General features: G+C 41.8%; 1 protein-coding gene across 1 annotated transcript in view; it reads right to left on the minus strand.

Annotated features, from left to right (window-relative positions):
* tenm1 (teneurin transmembrane protein 1) overlaps positions 1–18,242 on the minus strand; it is a 125,903-nt gene that overhangs the window by 64,872 nt on the left and 42,789 nt on the right. Inside the window, exons 8-13 of the mRNA XM_066714683.1 lie at positions 17,148–17,348; positions 9,952–10,137; positions 8,772–8,798; positions 8,194–8,340; positions 3,269–3,485; positions 863–982 (exon numbers count right to left, since the gene is read on the minus strand). Coding sequence (XP_066570780.1) covers positions 863–982; positions 3,269–3,485; positions 8,194–8,340; positions 8,772–8,798; positions 9,952–10,137; positions 17,148–17,348 — 898 coding nt within the window. The remainder of the gene's footprint in view (positions 1–862; positions 983–3,268; positions 3,486–8,193; positions 8,341–8,771; positions 8,799–9,951; positions 10,138–17,147; positions 17,349–18,242) is intronic.

The raw sequence follows: 18,242 nt of genomic DNA on the forward strand, positions 1-18,242 counted from the left end.
TGACGCGTCAAGAATGGAGAGAGAAAGCAGAACATCTTCATTCTCCGATAATAACTCTGTATACTGTGCTAATCTCCCCCCCACTTTGATACACCCAGTTTGTGTTAAAATATACTGACAATGATGGACTATATCCTACCAATCTCACGAAGGTGTCTTGATACCCGGACACCAATATACTTGACATTTAGAAATAGGTGCACATAGTAAAATTCACAGAGAGGTTGATGAAAACTGGATATAGCAGTTAATATAGACAGCTCAAATTCAGGGCGATTCTCAATACCTTCTTTCTTTATGGCCCGATCATAATTTTTAGAAGGTCAACTCAGTGCTTCCTATCTGCATTGCAATGCCTGGTCTCTGCTTTACTTTTAGTGTCTTTGAATCATGATACACCAAGACATGTGTAACGCAGTGTCTTCACAGGGAAGCAATACTTGTAAACATTGCTGTGTCTTTCTCTGGGGATTCACGGATGTTTATCTAAGGTGCGAAACACACAGCAAGAAAAAAATTAAGAAAGAAACCCATTTGTGTGCAGGTAATGCTGTAGCTGGGCCCAGTTCCCTCCGTTTCCATTCAGTGGCTAATTGACGGGTGAAAACCAGGGCCCCAACGGAGGAGGCAATTACTCAATTTGGTGCCATTCTCAGTCTCTACACCTAAATTAACTCTGATTGTCAGGTCCTGATTTCTCTTCATTAAGCAATCAATGCGCAGCGAGCGGATGAATATGATCTGATGAGAGCACCTGGGCGCCGCGCCTCCTTGGTTATTTATTCCACTTTCTCCGCCACCGACACACAGAGCAGGGGGGGCACATAAGACAAAGGCAAAAGTGAGACCAGGAGCCCCCTACCTGCCGTCCTGCCGGCTGACGGTGTAGCCGTACTCGGCGTGGAGAAGGAAACTGACGTTCACGCCCACCAGCGGTGTCCCGTCCACCGCCACCACCTGCCCACGGATCACGGATGCTCGGCTGAAGCAGAAGGGGAACAAAAAGTTAAGCAAAGGGATGAAATCACATGTGAGATTAAGCACAGAAAAACAACCTTTTGGTTCGATTGAAGTTCATCAAGTTATTTATTTTTAGATTTTTTTGTTTTCAAACTCGTTGAACCCGTAAGAATCGTTTAAGGTTCTCTGCCCACAGGAAAGATCACTGTAGGCACTCCGGCAGTTTGAAATCAGCTTTTTTACATTTAGCAGTTTCTCCAATTATTTTATGGGGACTTTCGGTTACCATTTTGAGTGAGAATGTCTGTTACAGTGGCTCTGCAAAAACATGTGTACTGCCGTTACTCATTAGTAAATACTCTGAAAAACCAGGCCTGCATTCAGCCAGAGCATCAGTCCAATCTCTCTCTCTCCACACTGTCAGGGAGTCCCACGCCAGGCCCTGACATCTTGCCCTGCTCCTGAAAAAGCAGCTTTGTCTAGTTGTGACGGTAAATATCTGTCTAGTAATATCCCCTGGCTGTTTGTGCTCCGAGTCTGCCTTCACAGCAAGCCTCCAGAGATGCAGGAGTTGAAGGGCTAATGACTTAAACAGCTGAATCACTTCATCTGTTCAATCTCACGGTGTAAAGTTTAATAAAAGTTAGGATGCCCAATGAACTTTGCATCAGGAGCAAACTGAGCTTCGTATTTTTCGTAAATAATTTTGTTAACAGATGCATTTTTAAATGTACCTACAAGCAGCTTTGAAATATTAACAACGCGGTTTTGGATACATGTAAATTATTCAGAGATCATACTGCAAGTTTGCACTTTCTCGTCGCTCAGGAAAAGGAACCAAGTTTTGGTGAACGTGGCACATTTTTTGTAACGAAAACACAAGGCAGGATATCGTTCTGAATTTCGCTGCAGAATGATATGATTAAAGCAAAGACAAAAACATCCATACAGGAAACAAAAAATAAACACCAAGTTTAGAGAAAAACAAAGTTGTTTTTCTCTAAACTTGATGTTTATTTATTGTTGCCTGTGTTGTTTTTGCTTTAATCATATCATTCTGAAGCAAAATTGTTATATTTTTAAAAATAATAGGCTGTTCATCTTAGCCTTTTGCATTTGTTAGCATTTGTTTTATGACAATATATTCTAAATTTGAGATGCCTTCACATTATATGCTATTTCAGACTGACTACAAATACTTCATGTAGATAAAGTGATAGGATGCCGGCTTATAGAATAAAATGCACCTCTTCTCAAATCACAGACAAAGTGGGTAGTTTTACATCAGCCGGGTGAAGATAAGTATTATCTTTTGATTAGTAACAATGGTTCTGAAAGTTTAAAACTAAATCGTGAATTCCAAACACAGAAACAGTTGCCTGCACTCCGGTAAACAGCAGCAACGCGTGGATAGTGTTTCACTGTGAAACTGTGCGTCACTTTGGATGAAGTCTTTTTATAAATGCATTAACACTATTAATGACAATAATGTATGCCATGTGTAATTGATGTCATGTGCCATTATGTCACGGGTGATAATGTATTCATTTTGACGAGCAGAGATTTGAACATTAGACTCTTCATTAGTGTAACTGCTAATATCTCAGTCCTAAAACACCTACATGCCTGGACTTTCTGAGAGACCAGCAGTCACTAATTTCACTCTTCTGTAATCACACACATTTTCCACAAAGCGCTCAATTGATCTGTATGAGTGCCACACCTTTGCGTTACTACTGAGAATGCTTATGTGCAAAAAAACACAACATAAATCCCCCAGTGACCTATATTTAGTAAAGACACTGTCGATGTCGCCTGTTTTTCTGATAAAAGTTATATAGGAAAAGGTTAATGAATCCTACTCTTCCTGCACATGACTCACTCACACGCTCCAAGAACGTGTCCGGGGCTTTAGGCTGTGACTTCAAACAAAGCCACGTACGGTCCGTGGGATGATCACACAGAACTGAGAGCGATACAAACGTAATCAATATACTCTATCCACACGTACAGATCCAATGTCTTCCAGTGACATGATATGATATGCAGTTTAAGTTGAAGCACAAGTACTCGCCGCACACCAAAGTGTTCATTTTTGAAACTTCGCTCACAGGAACCCTGCGTGGGGGGGGTGTCCTACTTTATCCAGGTTTCCTTTCCCAGCATCTGTACTGCTGCCTATTTGTCCGTGTCAAAGTTATTTGGAAAACTGCTTGGATACCATGAACAGATGCTCGAAAAATCAACAGGGGATCGATTGATTCATCGGGTCCTGGGCAACGGAGAAAGACAGGAAGAGGTGGGTCACCTGCTGTCGAACGGGACGTCCCCGGGCAGGACGTGGGTGCTGTCCTTGCCGATGAGGAACCGGACCCTCTCGAAGAAGAGCCGTGGGGGCAGCTGGGTGAAGGGGGTCTGGCTGTGCTGGATCAGGTCCAGGGGGTCCGGGGAGCCCTGACAGAGTGGCCCGCTGTAGCAACTGGCCTGCTGGCAGCAGTCGGGATCCACGCAGTCCATCAAGCCGTCTGAAAGACACAGGAGGATAGGGTCAGCGAGAGAGGGCTTGACACTGGTCCTACAGGGATATAATCCGATATTGTCAACTCCTTAACAAATGTGAATTTTGAGGTCCAGTTAAACAAATAATTCATTGAATTAGGTAGCTAATGAAACCCTGAAGACACTGTATGTTCGGTGTCCCTGTTTTAGATCAAACCTAGAACAAAACATGCATACACAAAAAGGCAGGGAAGACTAATACAGAGGACAGCGAAAACGATATAGCCCACATTGTTGACAGGAAGAATATATAGCGATCGCTCTAACAGGACTGAAAATCACGAGCACATGAAACAAATACATTGCGTTGTGTCTGATTTCAAGGTCTTATGGCTCTTTTTCCCAATACGTCTTTAAGTAGGATCACTAATGGGTCATATGTACTACTGTTTTTATATGAACGGTCTGCTTTACTTTTCCCCGAGAACAGCGGGAGAAAATTACACTTCACAGAGAAAACATGAATACCACAAGAGAAAGGAATTTGTCACTCAAACGGCAGTTAGCATTTTGGTCTTATTTACAACTACATTATATCTCTCAGCAGCTTCCCTGGAAGGCAAATACGAGACGGAAACTAATTTGGATGTCAGGAAGAGTAATTCTGCTGCATAAACATCAGCAACAAACTTTTTTCAGAGACTATAATAGCCCCGGAGATGCCTGCTTAAAATGATAACCTTAAGCTCCCAATCCAACATCCAATTACTTTTTTCCCTCCTTTTTTTCCTGCAACAATGTGCTCCTGAATCAATAGAGACTCAAACTTTACAGCCTTAATGATAACTGTGTCCACTGGGGCTTGGCTTGTTTGTTAAGATTAAAACGAGTGAAAATTAGGACACTGCTGGTATGGGCAGAAGCACATTTTAGGTCAAAGCTACCTAGGGATAAATAGCAATTATAATTTACTCAGGGTAAGTGTATTTACTTTCTTCTAATTTTACTACAGGGTATATATGAACCCCACCTAAGGAAACTAAAAGGCAGGCCTATAGCAACGCTAATGGACTCCCCGAAGACTGATCAAATTAAATGTGTTCCATCTTTTAGCTTTACTCACAAAGCCATAAAACAAACACTATCACCCTTGTGTGGCATCCATTAGCGCCATGATCGAGTTCGTGATGAATGCTGTTCAGTGGCAGGAAAGCTACAATAATGGATTGGGGGGAAAAAAGCCGTCACGTGGACAATTACAGCCGGCACATCATCGAGAGTGGGTTCCTGTGACTGAAGACTGACAAGCACACTGCCACTATGTTCGAATTACTAACAAGAGCCCCCAGAACCGCAAAAGCATCGTTCTTGCTTTGGGCTCCATCCTAAGCCCCACAATATGAGCTGGGGAAAAGTCTTTTCAGAGCAACAGCTGTCCCTTCTTAATAGCCAGATCAAAAAGCATGACTGCACTGTTATGATTGTGGAATAATGTGGCATCTCTGTCCTGTGGCAGAAGCGTTCGGTTTGGAGGACTGAGGAAAAAAAAACATACCAACAAACATTGAGTAAAATCAACACAAGGTCTGTGATGCACATACACGGTCTGGTCTGTGTTAAATGTCAGTATTGGGGCCTGGTGTTTTGTGCGATCTGTCCATATAATTTGTATGGCAAGTTATATATATATATATATGAGAGAGAGAGAGAGAGAGAGAGAAATCAAACATTTTTGCCGTCCTTGACTATAATCTTTTTGTTTTGGTTGTCAGTTATTTTACAGTCTCACTAACCGCAGTCGACGTGCCAAGCCTTGTAAACCGAAGACGTGAAATCATTCATATTCACGAAAGTGCGCCTGAATGGAAAGTGTGACATTTGGCAATCGCTGGTGAGCCGCGACTGAAATGAGAAAGTCAGCCGCGTACAACTGGCAGAAAACTTCATTAAATAATCTCTTAATCACTGTATTTGCGTAAGGTCATTAATTGCCATTTCGTTTTCATAACCATAGTCCTAATGAGCCTTCATTAAGGATATAAATGCTCACTCTAATGAGCTCTTGATCAAATGAGGATAGAAACATGTTTTGGATTTAGATGTAGATTCGATGGTGAGTAATCGAAAACAGCTGACTTTCATTTTCATTCAGACACACATCTGGTTCAATGCTAATTTTTCTTGATTTCCCTTTTTACCTGGTTTACGACTTAAGCAAAACAAATGCGAAAACGTACGGTTTAACTAACGGCACTGACCCGAAAGAGAGTAATAGAGTTCAAAAAGACTGGAACAAAATTAACACACCTGCCAAGGGGACACAGGAAAAAAAGGCTCCTCATAAAGCCACCGTGACAAGTGTAGCTTGGTGCCACTACATTTGCAAAGGCATTATGCCATTTAAATAATCCTAAAATCTGCTACCGAGCCTTTTCAATATCCCTGTGGAACAAAGCATACCAGCTTACACAGAGCGCAACGAGGAAACTGAAAAATAACAATGAAAAAACTGTTTTGTGCAGTATTCTCTGACAGAATCATTTTCTCTGATAAAGTTGGTGATTAAAGACTTTCATCTGCTCCAGAAGGTCTCTCCGGTTCTTCCTGAGAATTGCCAACTCTGGAGGATCGGAGGAGAGGGGGAAGTAAAGGCTTTTGTCAGATATGGCACCTAACCCCAGGCTAGCAATGCATCTTGAAAATGATAAATAGTCTATTTAAAGCACTTCTGACACTGTTCCACAAAGAGGCTGGAGTTTATTTAAAACACTGAGCTCTCTGGTGTTCCTGCAAAATGGCCAGGAAGCAGCCTGCTCGTTTACAAGCAAACACGTGTTTTGTTATGTTTTTTACATTTCTCTTGCATCATGCATGCTTACAGTCTGATTAAAATGAACATCCATCAGGATTGACAGATCAGACAATCAAAATTGATAAGTGTAGGAGGAAAAGGGACATGGGCCACTCACACAACAATGCAAAATGGCACAACATACCAGATACAGTATGAAAGGACTCCAGGCTCACATAATATTTGAGGAGTTAGGAATACTGCTAAGAGTATATAATCTACTAGAATTGTTTTGTAGATTTATGATAATGTTGTAATTCTGTTAAAGGAGCTTTATAAACCAGTATCTCAACAGATGTGGATGAAAGTTCTTGTAAAGCAAATTAAAAATGTTTCTTCAAACAGAACAGAATGAAAAAATAAACGTGTTTAAAGTGTCAAAATGTTTCAAAGAAGCTATTTCTGTATGAATCCTATAATAAGTGTTTACAAGCCATGGTATGAGATTCAAACAGCATGTCTTCACTCGACACCACCGAGTCTAGTCTGGCGAGTATTTTAGACACAACTTGCAGGCGAGCACCTTATGTTTTCCTCAGACATCAACAACGCAAACACATCCATCACCTTATCCAACTCAGGGTATTTGACTAATTAACAAGTTCCACACTGTGTAATAAGTTCACAGGCAATCCAGCATCATGTTTCTCATCTCTTCCTTGTGCCCAGTTTGGGATGGCTGTGAAAAAGTGTCAAATCCAAAGTTATGGAGGGAGAATTGGAATAAACTGGAGTTCCCTCAGTCCCCACTAGTGCCCCTGTTCTCTCACGGGCTGGAGTGGATACTGACAGGCCAGTGAACCCAGACGGAAGGAGTTCAGCATTGCCCCGCTGAATTTCCGAAGGAGTTCGAGGCCAGCGAAGCCACTGAGACTGAGCCACTGTTAACCCACGGGGATGGAAAGGCCGGTTCAGCACTTCCTCTGGGTTCTCAGCCACGATCGTCACATCAGAACAAATGGGATTTAAACCGGAACAATCCAGACGCCTTCTGCCTCCCTGTTAACGAGACAGACGGGGGGAGGGCTGTGCATGTGCTCTCGTTAAGCGCTGGCTTTTATGTGGTGTCAGGGGATGGTTTCTGAACTGGTCCGTAATTGAGAAGTAAATTTGTTGAGCATATCGAGGAGTAATAAAGTGCCGATTTGGCCATCCACTTAATTTCGTTCAACACTTTCCAGATAAGAAAAATGCTTAATATACCCATATTTCAGAAGCTGTGCTTGGTATCTACCAGGGATAGCTCTTCCCGTGCCGAACACTTGGAGTAATGTTGCGCTATGGTATTGTTTTGCATCACTGTTATGTTTTGTCTTAATACACTGGCATTATGTTTGTATTATTGTATGTATATCCGGTTCTCACTGTGTAGAAGCTAGATTGATTAAAACTTCTAAAATGCACTAAGAGGTCACTGTGGGAGAGATTTAGTTTTCTACTTGAAGGAAACAATTCAATACCTTCCTCTCAATACTTCCCTTTCTTATTGATTGAAATTCAGTTTCTCTGAGTTTCTGCAATGGCTTTCATAAAACGGTCATCACGAACAAAAATGTGAAAAGTCTGCAAATGCGCCTTGTAATCAGTAAAACACCATTTTGAAATTGGACCACTCATCCCTTGATTGGCTTTCACTGCCTGGGTATGACTGCTTTTATTTTCTGAGAACCCATTTGTGTCACCGTAACTCAGTGGGACGGACAACCGTCAAACACTTTAACCTACATTGTGAAGAGACTGATGAAAGTGGAGAAATGCCAACAAAGTTGGAGAATTTTCCTTCATTGTTCCGCTACTGTATCTCTCCAGCTGAAAAGACTGAACCACACATCCATTGTGCTTTACAGACGGGGGAAGGAAGCAGCTTTTCTCCGGGACTTTACCTCCGTCATTGTCTGTGTTGTCATCGCACACCATCTCCATGACCACGCTGCAGCCCATGCCGCTCCAGCCGGCCTGGCATACGCAGTGCCACCCGTTCTGCTCCAGCGTGCATCTCCCGTTGCCGTTGCACAGGCCGGGACAGCCGTCTGTAACATAGGTCCGTTAGAAAGCACAACAGCATCTGGGCTCAGGTGTCCAGCTGTGATTTACAACAGCTGGGCACTTCTGAGTTCAAACACAATCGTTTCAAGGCCAGCCTTTTATTTCACAACAGAGTGAAAGCCTGTCAGACTCCACATTAAAGAGGAGCATTGATCGTTAAGTCAAAGTTAGCTTTCATTAAGATCAGTGTATTTTATAGGTCTTATTGTCTCCAAAGCAATTGATAGATTGCCTTACACAGCAAAGATTAAATGGAATACTATACTTAAAACAGCAACAATGCATACATAAAGAACTACACAAACCAGGAAACACACTTCTCTAGTTAATTCTGGACCTGTCATTCACTGAAGCCCTCACTGACATTTCCCAGATGTTTTAAATGCCATGCACAGACCAGAAGAATACAACATACCTTTCACAACTACATCCAAGTAGTGGGCTGTCAAGGGAAGAAAGAACAACATTAGAATATGGGTATATATCATTTTTTAGATACATATGCATCTGAAGAATTCACAGAGGTATAATCTAGTGATGGACTGTTTTACTAGATATTTCCAAAGAAGTGCTTTTTAAAAAATGTCCCAGCTTTAATGCTAAGAAGAAAATTATGATTCCTCTGCCCAATTTCTTCTGAGGGACCAATCGTTTTGATTGTGCTCATATTAAAATGTGCATCTGGTCAACTGGCAACCCCGTCAACTCTGCCCTACTGGTTTTCACATGTGCAGAGGTACTTGCCAGCACCGACTGGATAAGCAGTCAATTGGCTCCTTTGGTAATAACTGTTTGAGAGGCTCGGCTGATGTAAATCTGATAAAAACCTCAAAATGTAACTTGAAAAAGCGGTCATTAATCAGCGCATCCAGAGTGACTTCCCATTGATCACGGTGCGTCTGCCGCGACATGACATTGACTGGGCTCGGGGGAAAAAAAAGAAAACGCACAAACGGTTCGATTCAGGACACGGATCCACTCAGGGCATCTGACTCTCGCTGGCCGAGGGAAAGTAAAGTGTATTTGAAACTCAACAAATTCAATCAGTGTCGCTGGAGCTGATATAGTTGAAGACAGAGACTCTTAATAACACGCTGACCCCCCTAACCACTGTGGGGGGAAGAAGATACTTACAACTGACTTTCAGATGTCTGAGAGAATGTTAAATGAACTGTTCTACACATCGTATGAAAGACAATGAACATTAGCTTACTGATTTATAATTAAAGGTCGAATCTGATGAGCTGTTGGCTAATTACAGAGCTCAATACTTCACTGTGGCGTTCTTCCTATACTCCCAGACGCTACACTTTCTCGCAGGTTTATAAAACACTGCATCCTGCCGGCCAACTCTCTACAGACCGTCCTCTTCGCTGCCTTCGTGACGGATATGTTGTGACGATCCTAACCCGGCAGATGACCGCATTAAAACCATTCATTACAATCCGATTGAGTCACAGGTAGTGTTTAGTTTTTTCTACAGTGTCTATAACGCGTTGTCTCGGGATGCCTGCTCTCCTGCGATGAGTGAGATGCCTGGAGCTCAGGCATGACTCAGCGCTGGACCTCGAACGAGTGTCGGACGGATGACTCACCGATGGTGCAGTGTTCCCCTTCCCAGCCCGGGCTGCACTCGCACTTCCCGTCCTTGCACTGGCCGTGCTCCTCGCAGCGGGGGTGGCAGGCGCGCTGGTCGCAGGTGGATCCCTCCCAGCCGTCCTCACACCGACACTCCCCCGCCGTGCACGTGCCGTGACTGCCACAGCTCACCGGGCACAGTTCTGCAGGGACAGCAGGCGGACAGTACGGCAGCGGTCAGTGGAGAACAGAGAGACATCGGGACGGAGAGTTGAGCGACGGTTGAGCTTCCCGATCAACAATCCTGAGGAGTTTTATTCCTCACTCCTACGTTTTCATTTCGAGACTGAATCTGAAAACACACTCTGAATGTGCTAGGTGGTGGTTGTTATGTTCAGGTGGTTGTTGTGCTCATTGTGTGAAAGGACTAGGAAGGATAAACACAACACATATACTTGAGTCTTTCTTTGGGGGTTTCCTAGCGTTTTGGTTATTGGGAACATTTTAGGTGAATTCTTCTCTCAGACGCTGGGAAATACAGTACTAATCCATCGCATATAAGAGGCTAAATGGAAGCTACTTCAAGAAAAGTATATTGTTTTATATTTTTAAAGTTGGGGACTGCAGACACACACAGGTATGAGGAAAACAGGATTATATTAGAGTGCAGTAATTGAGATTTACAGACATTGTAGTTGAATAGAAGACCTGAGATGCCAGCTATCCTGGTCCAGTTTACATTGTATTAGAGATCCGAGGTGTTGGTATTAGTAAGATATTACAGTGGGTCTGTAATGGTCAATCTGGAATACAGGGTGGGCAGAGTAATTCTGGCCAGCGGGAAGGCACAGGTCAACTATCAACTGAAACATTTTAGCTCTAATTGACTGGAAAGGGAAGTGTGTGCAAAGCTGGAAAACAAGGGCGAAACCATGTGAATATACTAATATGACTTGCATGCATCTCTAGGGTGTGTGAATGTGGTCGACACATGTGGGGGGTGAACCTAAGATCAGGACGTTTTCACGTACAATTGGACAAACATGATCCTAGTGAAGAACTTCCTGTCCTCTCTGCCGCTGCACTGTGGAGAGGGTTTGCTGACGCACTCTCCCTGCAGCTTCAGATAAACAACCTCATATGTACTACTGTAAAAGAACAGCAAAACAACTGGTTTGTGGTAACTGTTATTACGCTTTAGGTCCTGCATTCAAAACATGTTATGCTAATTTCTGAATATATATGTATATTATATTTATACAAAAACTTTTTTTTTGTATTTTTTTAAGATCAAAACAAAGCACACGAATAATAGTCTGCTGCAAATGTTTATTTCCTGTCAGTCAATGTTACTGTAAATCTGCATAGATTCCAAGAGCGGGAACTCAAAGGTGGAGCTGAAATAAAGAACAATATGAAGCCTTTGTTTTGGTATCATCTTAGAGCAGCACTTTCTCTACACAGACCAGAGAAAGTCAATATTAAAAAAAAGGCTGCTTCGAGCTCTCCATTCTCCTTCCACTGAGCCTGGCCCCGTTTCCTCTTTTCGGTCTACTCTCAGAGACACCGCTAACATATTGAACAAGCTGAACGTAGCCCATGTCAACAAACAGGGCTGCTAGCAGCTGAGTAGAAACACCCAGTGTCATCTACAGCGACTGTAATTGTATTGTTGACATGCCATTATTCACTCCCCAGAAAGGAAAGAAAGGATTTATTAAAATTAAGTATTGTAAGGTTGTGCACAATAAATGAGAAAAGGCAGAATTCCAGCCACTCCCTTTACCCCCCCCATGATTAATACAGGCGTCTATAAAATCATTAACTTCCCAATTCCGGGCCAGTCTAACCTGAGGTGGAGATTTCTTATAACTTCAAATGCCAGCATAGATTAAAAATGTTAAAGGAATATTAAAGTTAAATCTTCCCTTTCCGTTTAATGCTTTGTAAGCCTAGGGTACCTAACCATAAAATAGAATAAGCTGAGAAAAAAAAAGTCTGAAAACGGAAACATTTTATTAATATTTTGGGTCTATATTTCAACTTCAGCTGGGTGCAGCAGGTACCGGCACCTCACACTACACTATTCAAAGTTTTGATATTCAGATTTTTTTAATAATATACAATGAATAATTTCCATGAAAATTGAAAGTTCATATCATCCGACAGTCGGGTAAGAGAAATGCTGCGGGCGCTCAAAAGCCACTTATCCAAATGCAATAAAAAGTTATTTCAATTTAAATATACATTGCTGTTAATAACTACATTAAAATTGCACAGATCACCATGACTTTTTAAAATTACATTACGGCTGTGGTCCTGCAACAAGACTGGACTATTTTTCATTTTGCATTAACTGATGTGATTAATATATACTTTTCTCTCTGCTAGGATGATACTTCAGCTTGGGAAGACAGTTTCCAATGAAATTGTCCCCTGACTTGCCTTTAAATCCTCCTGATTCATGCATTTCTTACTTTCACACCAAATCTTTTCACACCTCCTACAGTTCTCTACCCCTATACGGTAAATCACATAAATCTATGACAAAAAAACCTCAGCTAAACACCCTTAGGCTTTTGCAACTTAGACGAACTTAAAAAGTCCTGTGGTGGACCAGATTGAACTGAACTTGTTTTGAAAATGACAAACCTACTGATCAGTCTAAGCGTTTGAAGTTCATTTCCAGAGGGAAGCTAATTATTCATACTGTACAGAGCATTAATTAGGACTTTCAAATTGCACAAAGCTTACTTAAAAATCAAATTAGAGGGCTGTGTATTGTATGCTTATAAGTTACTAAAATTAAACTTGAATTCCTAATTGCATAGCTAACATTGTCTAGTCAATACTTCACACACATACATTTAATACCTATACTTTAATATACATCATGGACATTTTCAGACGTGATTTTATATATGAAGTAATGCATGGTCTGGTTGTAAACAATATGAGCAAAACTGTGCATAATAATCGTGCAATCAAATGACATTACTGTTACTATCAACACTGCACATGTAGGGCACCAGAGCAATTAAACTGGAATCGTGGTGTCTGCCAGGGCAAATGAAACTGGTCTTCATGTCAAAAACTGCTTTAACTAAATTAAGACATCACCCTTAATCACAGCATGGTTCTTTCATTTCAAATGTGTGCACATGACATGATCTAATTATCAAGCCTGGCATGTAATTGGGGCTGGTGAAAATCACACTTTTTACTCTGAAAAAGCCACGCTACTTAAGATAAGAAGAAAGTGCGGTATATGCCAGACCACATTCAACATGAGTGTCCAAAACAGTCTGTCTTCTCCCATTGTGCTGAGGGGAGATTTCATGTTCTTTGATTAAAATCCTTTTAGTAAATACAGAGTGGCACATTTAATCAGAGGAAATTAAATGCATCCCTGACAACTGTGAGGCCTTTTCCACACAGATGCGTGTTGCTACATGCCACTTTCAGCGTGCATCAATATTTGTGTTTATAACTGAGGTATTTTCACTGCTGGGCTCCGCACCCCAATTTGTAAAATTTCTTCTGACGTTTTGCTCAATATAATATGAGCTATTGAGTTTTGTTCTCACAACAGCAAACTGCGAAATGAATGATCCTTCAGAGGGTTCGATGCACAAGTCATTAGGAGGCAGAAGAGCCACGCAGGTTTGGAGTTGCAATATTATGATTCATTGCATCTCCTCAAAGCTCAGCTGCGTGTTACTTTCTCTCTCCGCGGAAATGAACCAAGAGCGGGATAATCGAGCACGTGTGTGCACATGGGTCATGTCAAACACACTCCCAGATATACGCCACCAGGGGTCTCCACTTAAATTGTGAGATTTTGTTTTTACTATACATGTAAACTTAGAGGATTTCAGAGTCTCCCAACAGAGTTCTTTGAGAGACACTTGGGAAGCTTTCTATTCCAGAAATTAATCTGTGAGGATGTATCCGTCGAATATAGTGATGACTCTGGTTTGTAATCCATGAGTCCAGTTGAGACCCAGAGTATCTAGGGGTCTCAACCATTGCCAGAACTTGCAAACTTTTTATTTGAATCACCAACTCCCATCTGTAATGTATTAGTTGTGTCTTGTACACTGCATTGTAATTATTACTTTTAGAATCGTGAGATAATCAATAATAATATAACGCTGCACAACTGATCTGTTGGGAGGTGAGAAAGCAGGATTCAGGACCTCGAGCGTAGCATACCGTCTGAAACTGTTGCCACCTGTTTCGAGCACAATGTGTTAAAAAATAAAAGATCAAAACATACATGTTGCCGCAACAACCACCCACACTAAACATCCAACTTACATCTGTCATTTTGTTCACGGTACAGAGAGTTAACATTAAAGGTAAGAAACGGCTCCCTGCGTGTGTTTACTGTCACTGGGCACAGAAACAGCTGAACGCAGGTATTATTATGCATTCATGGCGCATATCATTACTATATAACTAATATCATTATCAACTGTCTTCCGTGAGGCTCGACTCAGCATGGAGCCAAAAAGAAACCTGCTGTTTGTGAGCACTGTTTCCCTGCAGCGCTGGCGAACACGGGAACGAGGGGTTTATTCCTGGCTATTATTTCTACTTTTATGGAAGGCATATTTCTGTCATAAAAGAAAACTGTACTTTATTACCTCCTATATTACCTCCATACCAGGCATATGGAATATAAACACACACACACCATTGTGAAGGAATAATTTAAAATACAATGTTAACTAATTATTGCTACATAATTGCCACATATTTCAAACAGTGTATATTCTAATCTACAGACACTGCTCTAATATTAAGTATTAGCATTTAGTTGCCTACTCTTTTTATCCCGGCACTATCAATAAACTCTCTGATGATGGCAAACATTGTTTACACTTGGCCCAGAGCTACAATAAATCCTGCCTTTGATAAAAACAGGCCAGGAGATGGTTTTGTGAGCCTCTCTTCTCTTTATTGTACCTATTATTTCTTAATGAAGTTTTCTTTGCTCCTATTTATCTGTTTAATTTGAGATTTGTGTTAATTATGTTTTTCTTTTTAAATGAAGATGCATTTACTCCTTTAGACCCCAGACTGTATGTTCAGAATCCATACAAAATAATACATTATATATCGAATTAAACACTTCCAAAACAATGTTATATTTTAAAGTTGGGTAAAGTATGGCCAGTCACCAATAATACGAATAAAATAAATAAGGAAACTTGGATCTTCAAAGTGTGCGGGGGTTGTATTCTTGCACCAACGTTTCTCAGCGATTCTGTCGGATGTAGAAATTGGCAACTGTTTGCATGAACTCCCCATGAAAGATTTCCATCTGAAATTACAGTAATCATAAATCATATTTATAACTTTGTGTGTATGTACAGTGCCCTCTTTTGGTTGCCTTTTTAATGCAGTCAACTCGTTGTTTTGTTGTTTTTCATATATCCTACCATACGATTTTAAGTTTTTCACAATATCGAGTCTGGTGTGTGGAAAACAGTCCACGTTTAAATGCATGAAACCCAAGGCACTAACACAACAAAAAGCTGTACACTTTCTACAGGCACTATGCATGTATTTATTTATATATGTATTTATTCTTTGCCGACACATTTATTGAAAGTGACAACAACGCCACACTGCACTAAATGGGTATGTCTATCCATCCCTGTGACCCAACAACCACCTGAACGAACGAAGCGGCGCCGCGCAGGCCCGGGTCCTGCGGGGGATGGCATTGTGGCACGAAGCAACACAAACACGCTGTTCGTACTTCTGCAGTCACCAGGCAAAATCACATTTACACTCAGCATGTAAAGGAAATTATCACAAGATGTGCTGGAAGTGAGCTGTGAATTAAGTTTTTTTTCTCTTTAAGGTGCCACTGACAGATGTGTAATCACAGTTTCTGAGAAAACAATGCTTATTTTTTTTTTTTTGCCTAGAGGCTATTCCAAGATTTTACTCATACCTCCCCCACCACGCTGACTAAAAACAACAGGATAGTGCAATGCAATAGGAGTCCAACACGCAATACACATGGAATTACTGTAGATATCTGGCACGTTCATTCCACAACAAGGGTCGCGTTCGAGAAGCGCAGATCTGCGCAGATCTGCGCAGAGACTCAGACACGCGTGTTCCTGCAGTGCTTCTGCGTGTCGCCACTAAGATTCCAGCCACAGAAATCTGCGCACAATCGCGCAGCGCAGCGCAGCTCTGAGACGCTGCTGCGGGAGGCGAGCTGTGGCTGCGAGACAAGAGATTATGCAGAAATCAAGAGGGACGTGTTGAGCTGAATGAAAACTACTGCTGCCCCCTTGTTAGTGGAGACGAATGTCAACTTTCATTATACAGTGAAGCTGTGAACAGCCCTGTCAAAACCATAGATATAGAAATCTAGATCGACACTTGTCAATGCTTTATTAAATAATTACATCAATTATTTTTAAAAATTGAATGTAAATCTATGATGCACAATAATTAAGTTGTTACTTAAATGATTGGCAATTCTATTTTTTAAAATAACTAAAATATAAAAATAAATCATCCAATTACATCGATTTCTGCAGGGATTGTGAAGAAAGTTTTTGCGCAGATTTGCGCAGTTCTGTGCACATGTGCAGGATGCAACCTATCCAATTGGTGGAGCTGTGCAGATCTGCGCAGATCTGTGGAAATTTGCGGTACACGAACACTATCGGCGTTTTTTGATCAGATGCGTCTCAGGTCAGACAGCGCAGGCTCAAGCAGCCGCGCAGCAAGCAAACACGATCCAGTTTACTGGTAGCTGAATGCTATGACTCAATGACACAGTAAATAGTAAATTATTCAAAACTTTAAAATACTGATATGAAGGTATAGTAAAAGTCCAAACCGGTCCGTAAATGAATACCGGTATATCGTTTTTTACAGTATGGCAAGTGTGGCAAACTTTCTAATATCAATCTTTCTAAGGGAGGTCTCTGAATTGCAATCTTTTATTACACTGGTTCATTTCCAATATTTCCAGGATACAGAAATATGCGTCCAGGATTGTGTACTATCTTGATAACTCTAATAATCCACTTAACTTTATCTCCTTGTATCATCAGGCCATATTTAACCATATTTTTAAAATTCCTCTCATGTCTCACTGACTGGCCGTGCCCTGGTGTCAGAGGGCTACGCTATGCGCTTGTGAAGTTGCTGAAGCATGAGTGTAGCTGTGCCTCACCGGTGGAGCAGTCGGAGCCGGTCCAGCTGGAGTCGCAGGTGCAGCTGCCCGTCTCTGGCAGGTACGTCCCGTGGCCCGAGCACTGCTCCTGACAGGACGGCAGGGGGCTCTCACAGCTCATGCCCCCCCAGCCCGGCGAGCACAGACACTCCCCCTTCACACACACGCCATGGCCCGAGCATGAGGGGTCCAGGCAGTCCACTGCGGAGACAGACAGATGAAGACATACACCCAGGACAGCACTATTTCCCACGACAGTTAAAAGCAAGGGTCTCACTTGTCGGGTGATCTAGCTTTTGTGCCGACCAGTTCCATCGCCATTCTTACTGTAATTGGCACCCATTAGCTGATTAACTGGAATGGAACTTTTCTGGTAGTACCACCTTGAATGAGCCTGTAAAAGGTCTGAATGCAAGGTTACATGTGTCTAATTGCTTAACAAACTGGATTCATGAAGTAACTCAGGTTGGAAAGGAAATCAGAAGATACTACGGCCCTCCAGGAGCGAAGTCTGAGGCTAGTGATTAAAAGGGACCTTGACACTCTTTACAACAATATTCAAACTGGAGCAGAATCGCATTGCAGGCATCAGCTTTATATCAGCACCTCTCCACAGTGAGGACTTCATGAGGTGAGAACGTTAGCAGGATGGTCTGAAAGGATTTGAATTTTGAAGGTCAGCACCGTGTTTCTCGTCCATTAGAATTCACACTGTGCACTGCCCCCCCTCCCCCGAGGGCTAATGAGGCAAACTCCCCCCAGTGGGCTGAAGAGGCGTCCCCCAAAGGACCGAGGGGTGACAAGGACAAGGACTTTCTGATCTCCTTTGCTCCTGTTATGCTGCCAGGAGAAGACAAAGCTTTGGTCCCCAGAGATTTATTCTCCCGTATAATAGTCTGTCATCCTGAGTTTCTGTTCTTCTCTCATGCATGCCTTATGGTTCACTTTACTTTCTGTGTTAATAACACAAGCTCTGTGTTGGGCGTTATACCAAATAAAGATTGATCGCTTGATTGATTGATATAAAGTGAACTCAAAATTGAGATTGATAACCACAATACCAATTAATTAAAAGTATACATAAATATAGCTCAA

Source organism: Amia ocellicauda, chromosome 10 (assembly GCF_036373705.1).
Source record: "Amia ocellicauda isolate fAmiCal2 chromosome 10, fAmiCal2.hap1, whole genome shotgun sequence".
Lineage (NCBI taxonomy): Eukaryota > Metazoa > Chordata > Actinopteri > Amiiformes > Amiidae > Amia > Amia ocellicauda.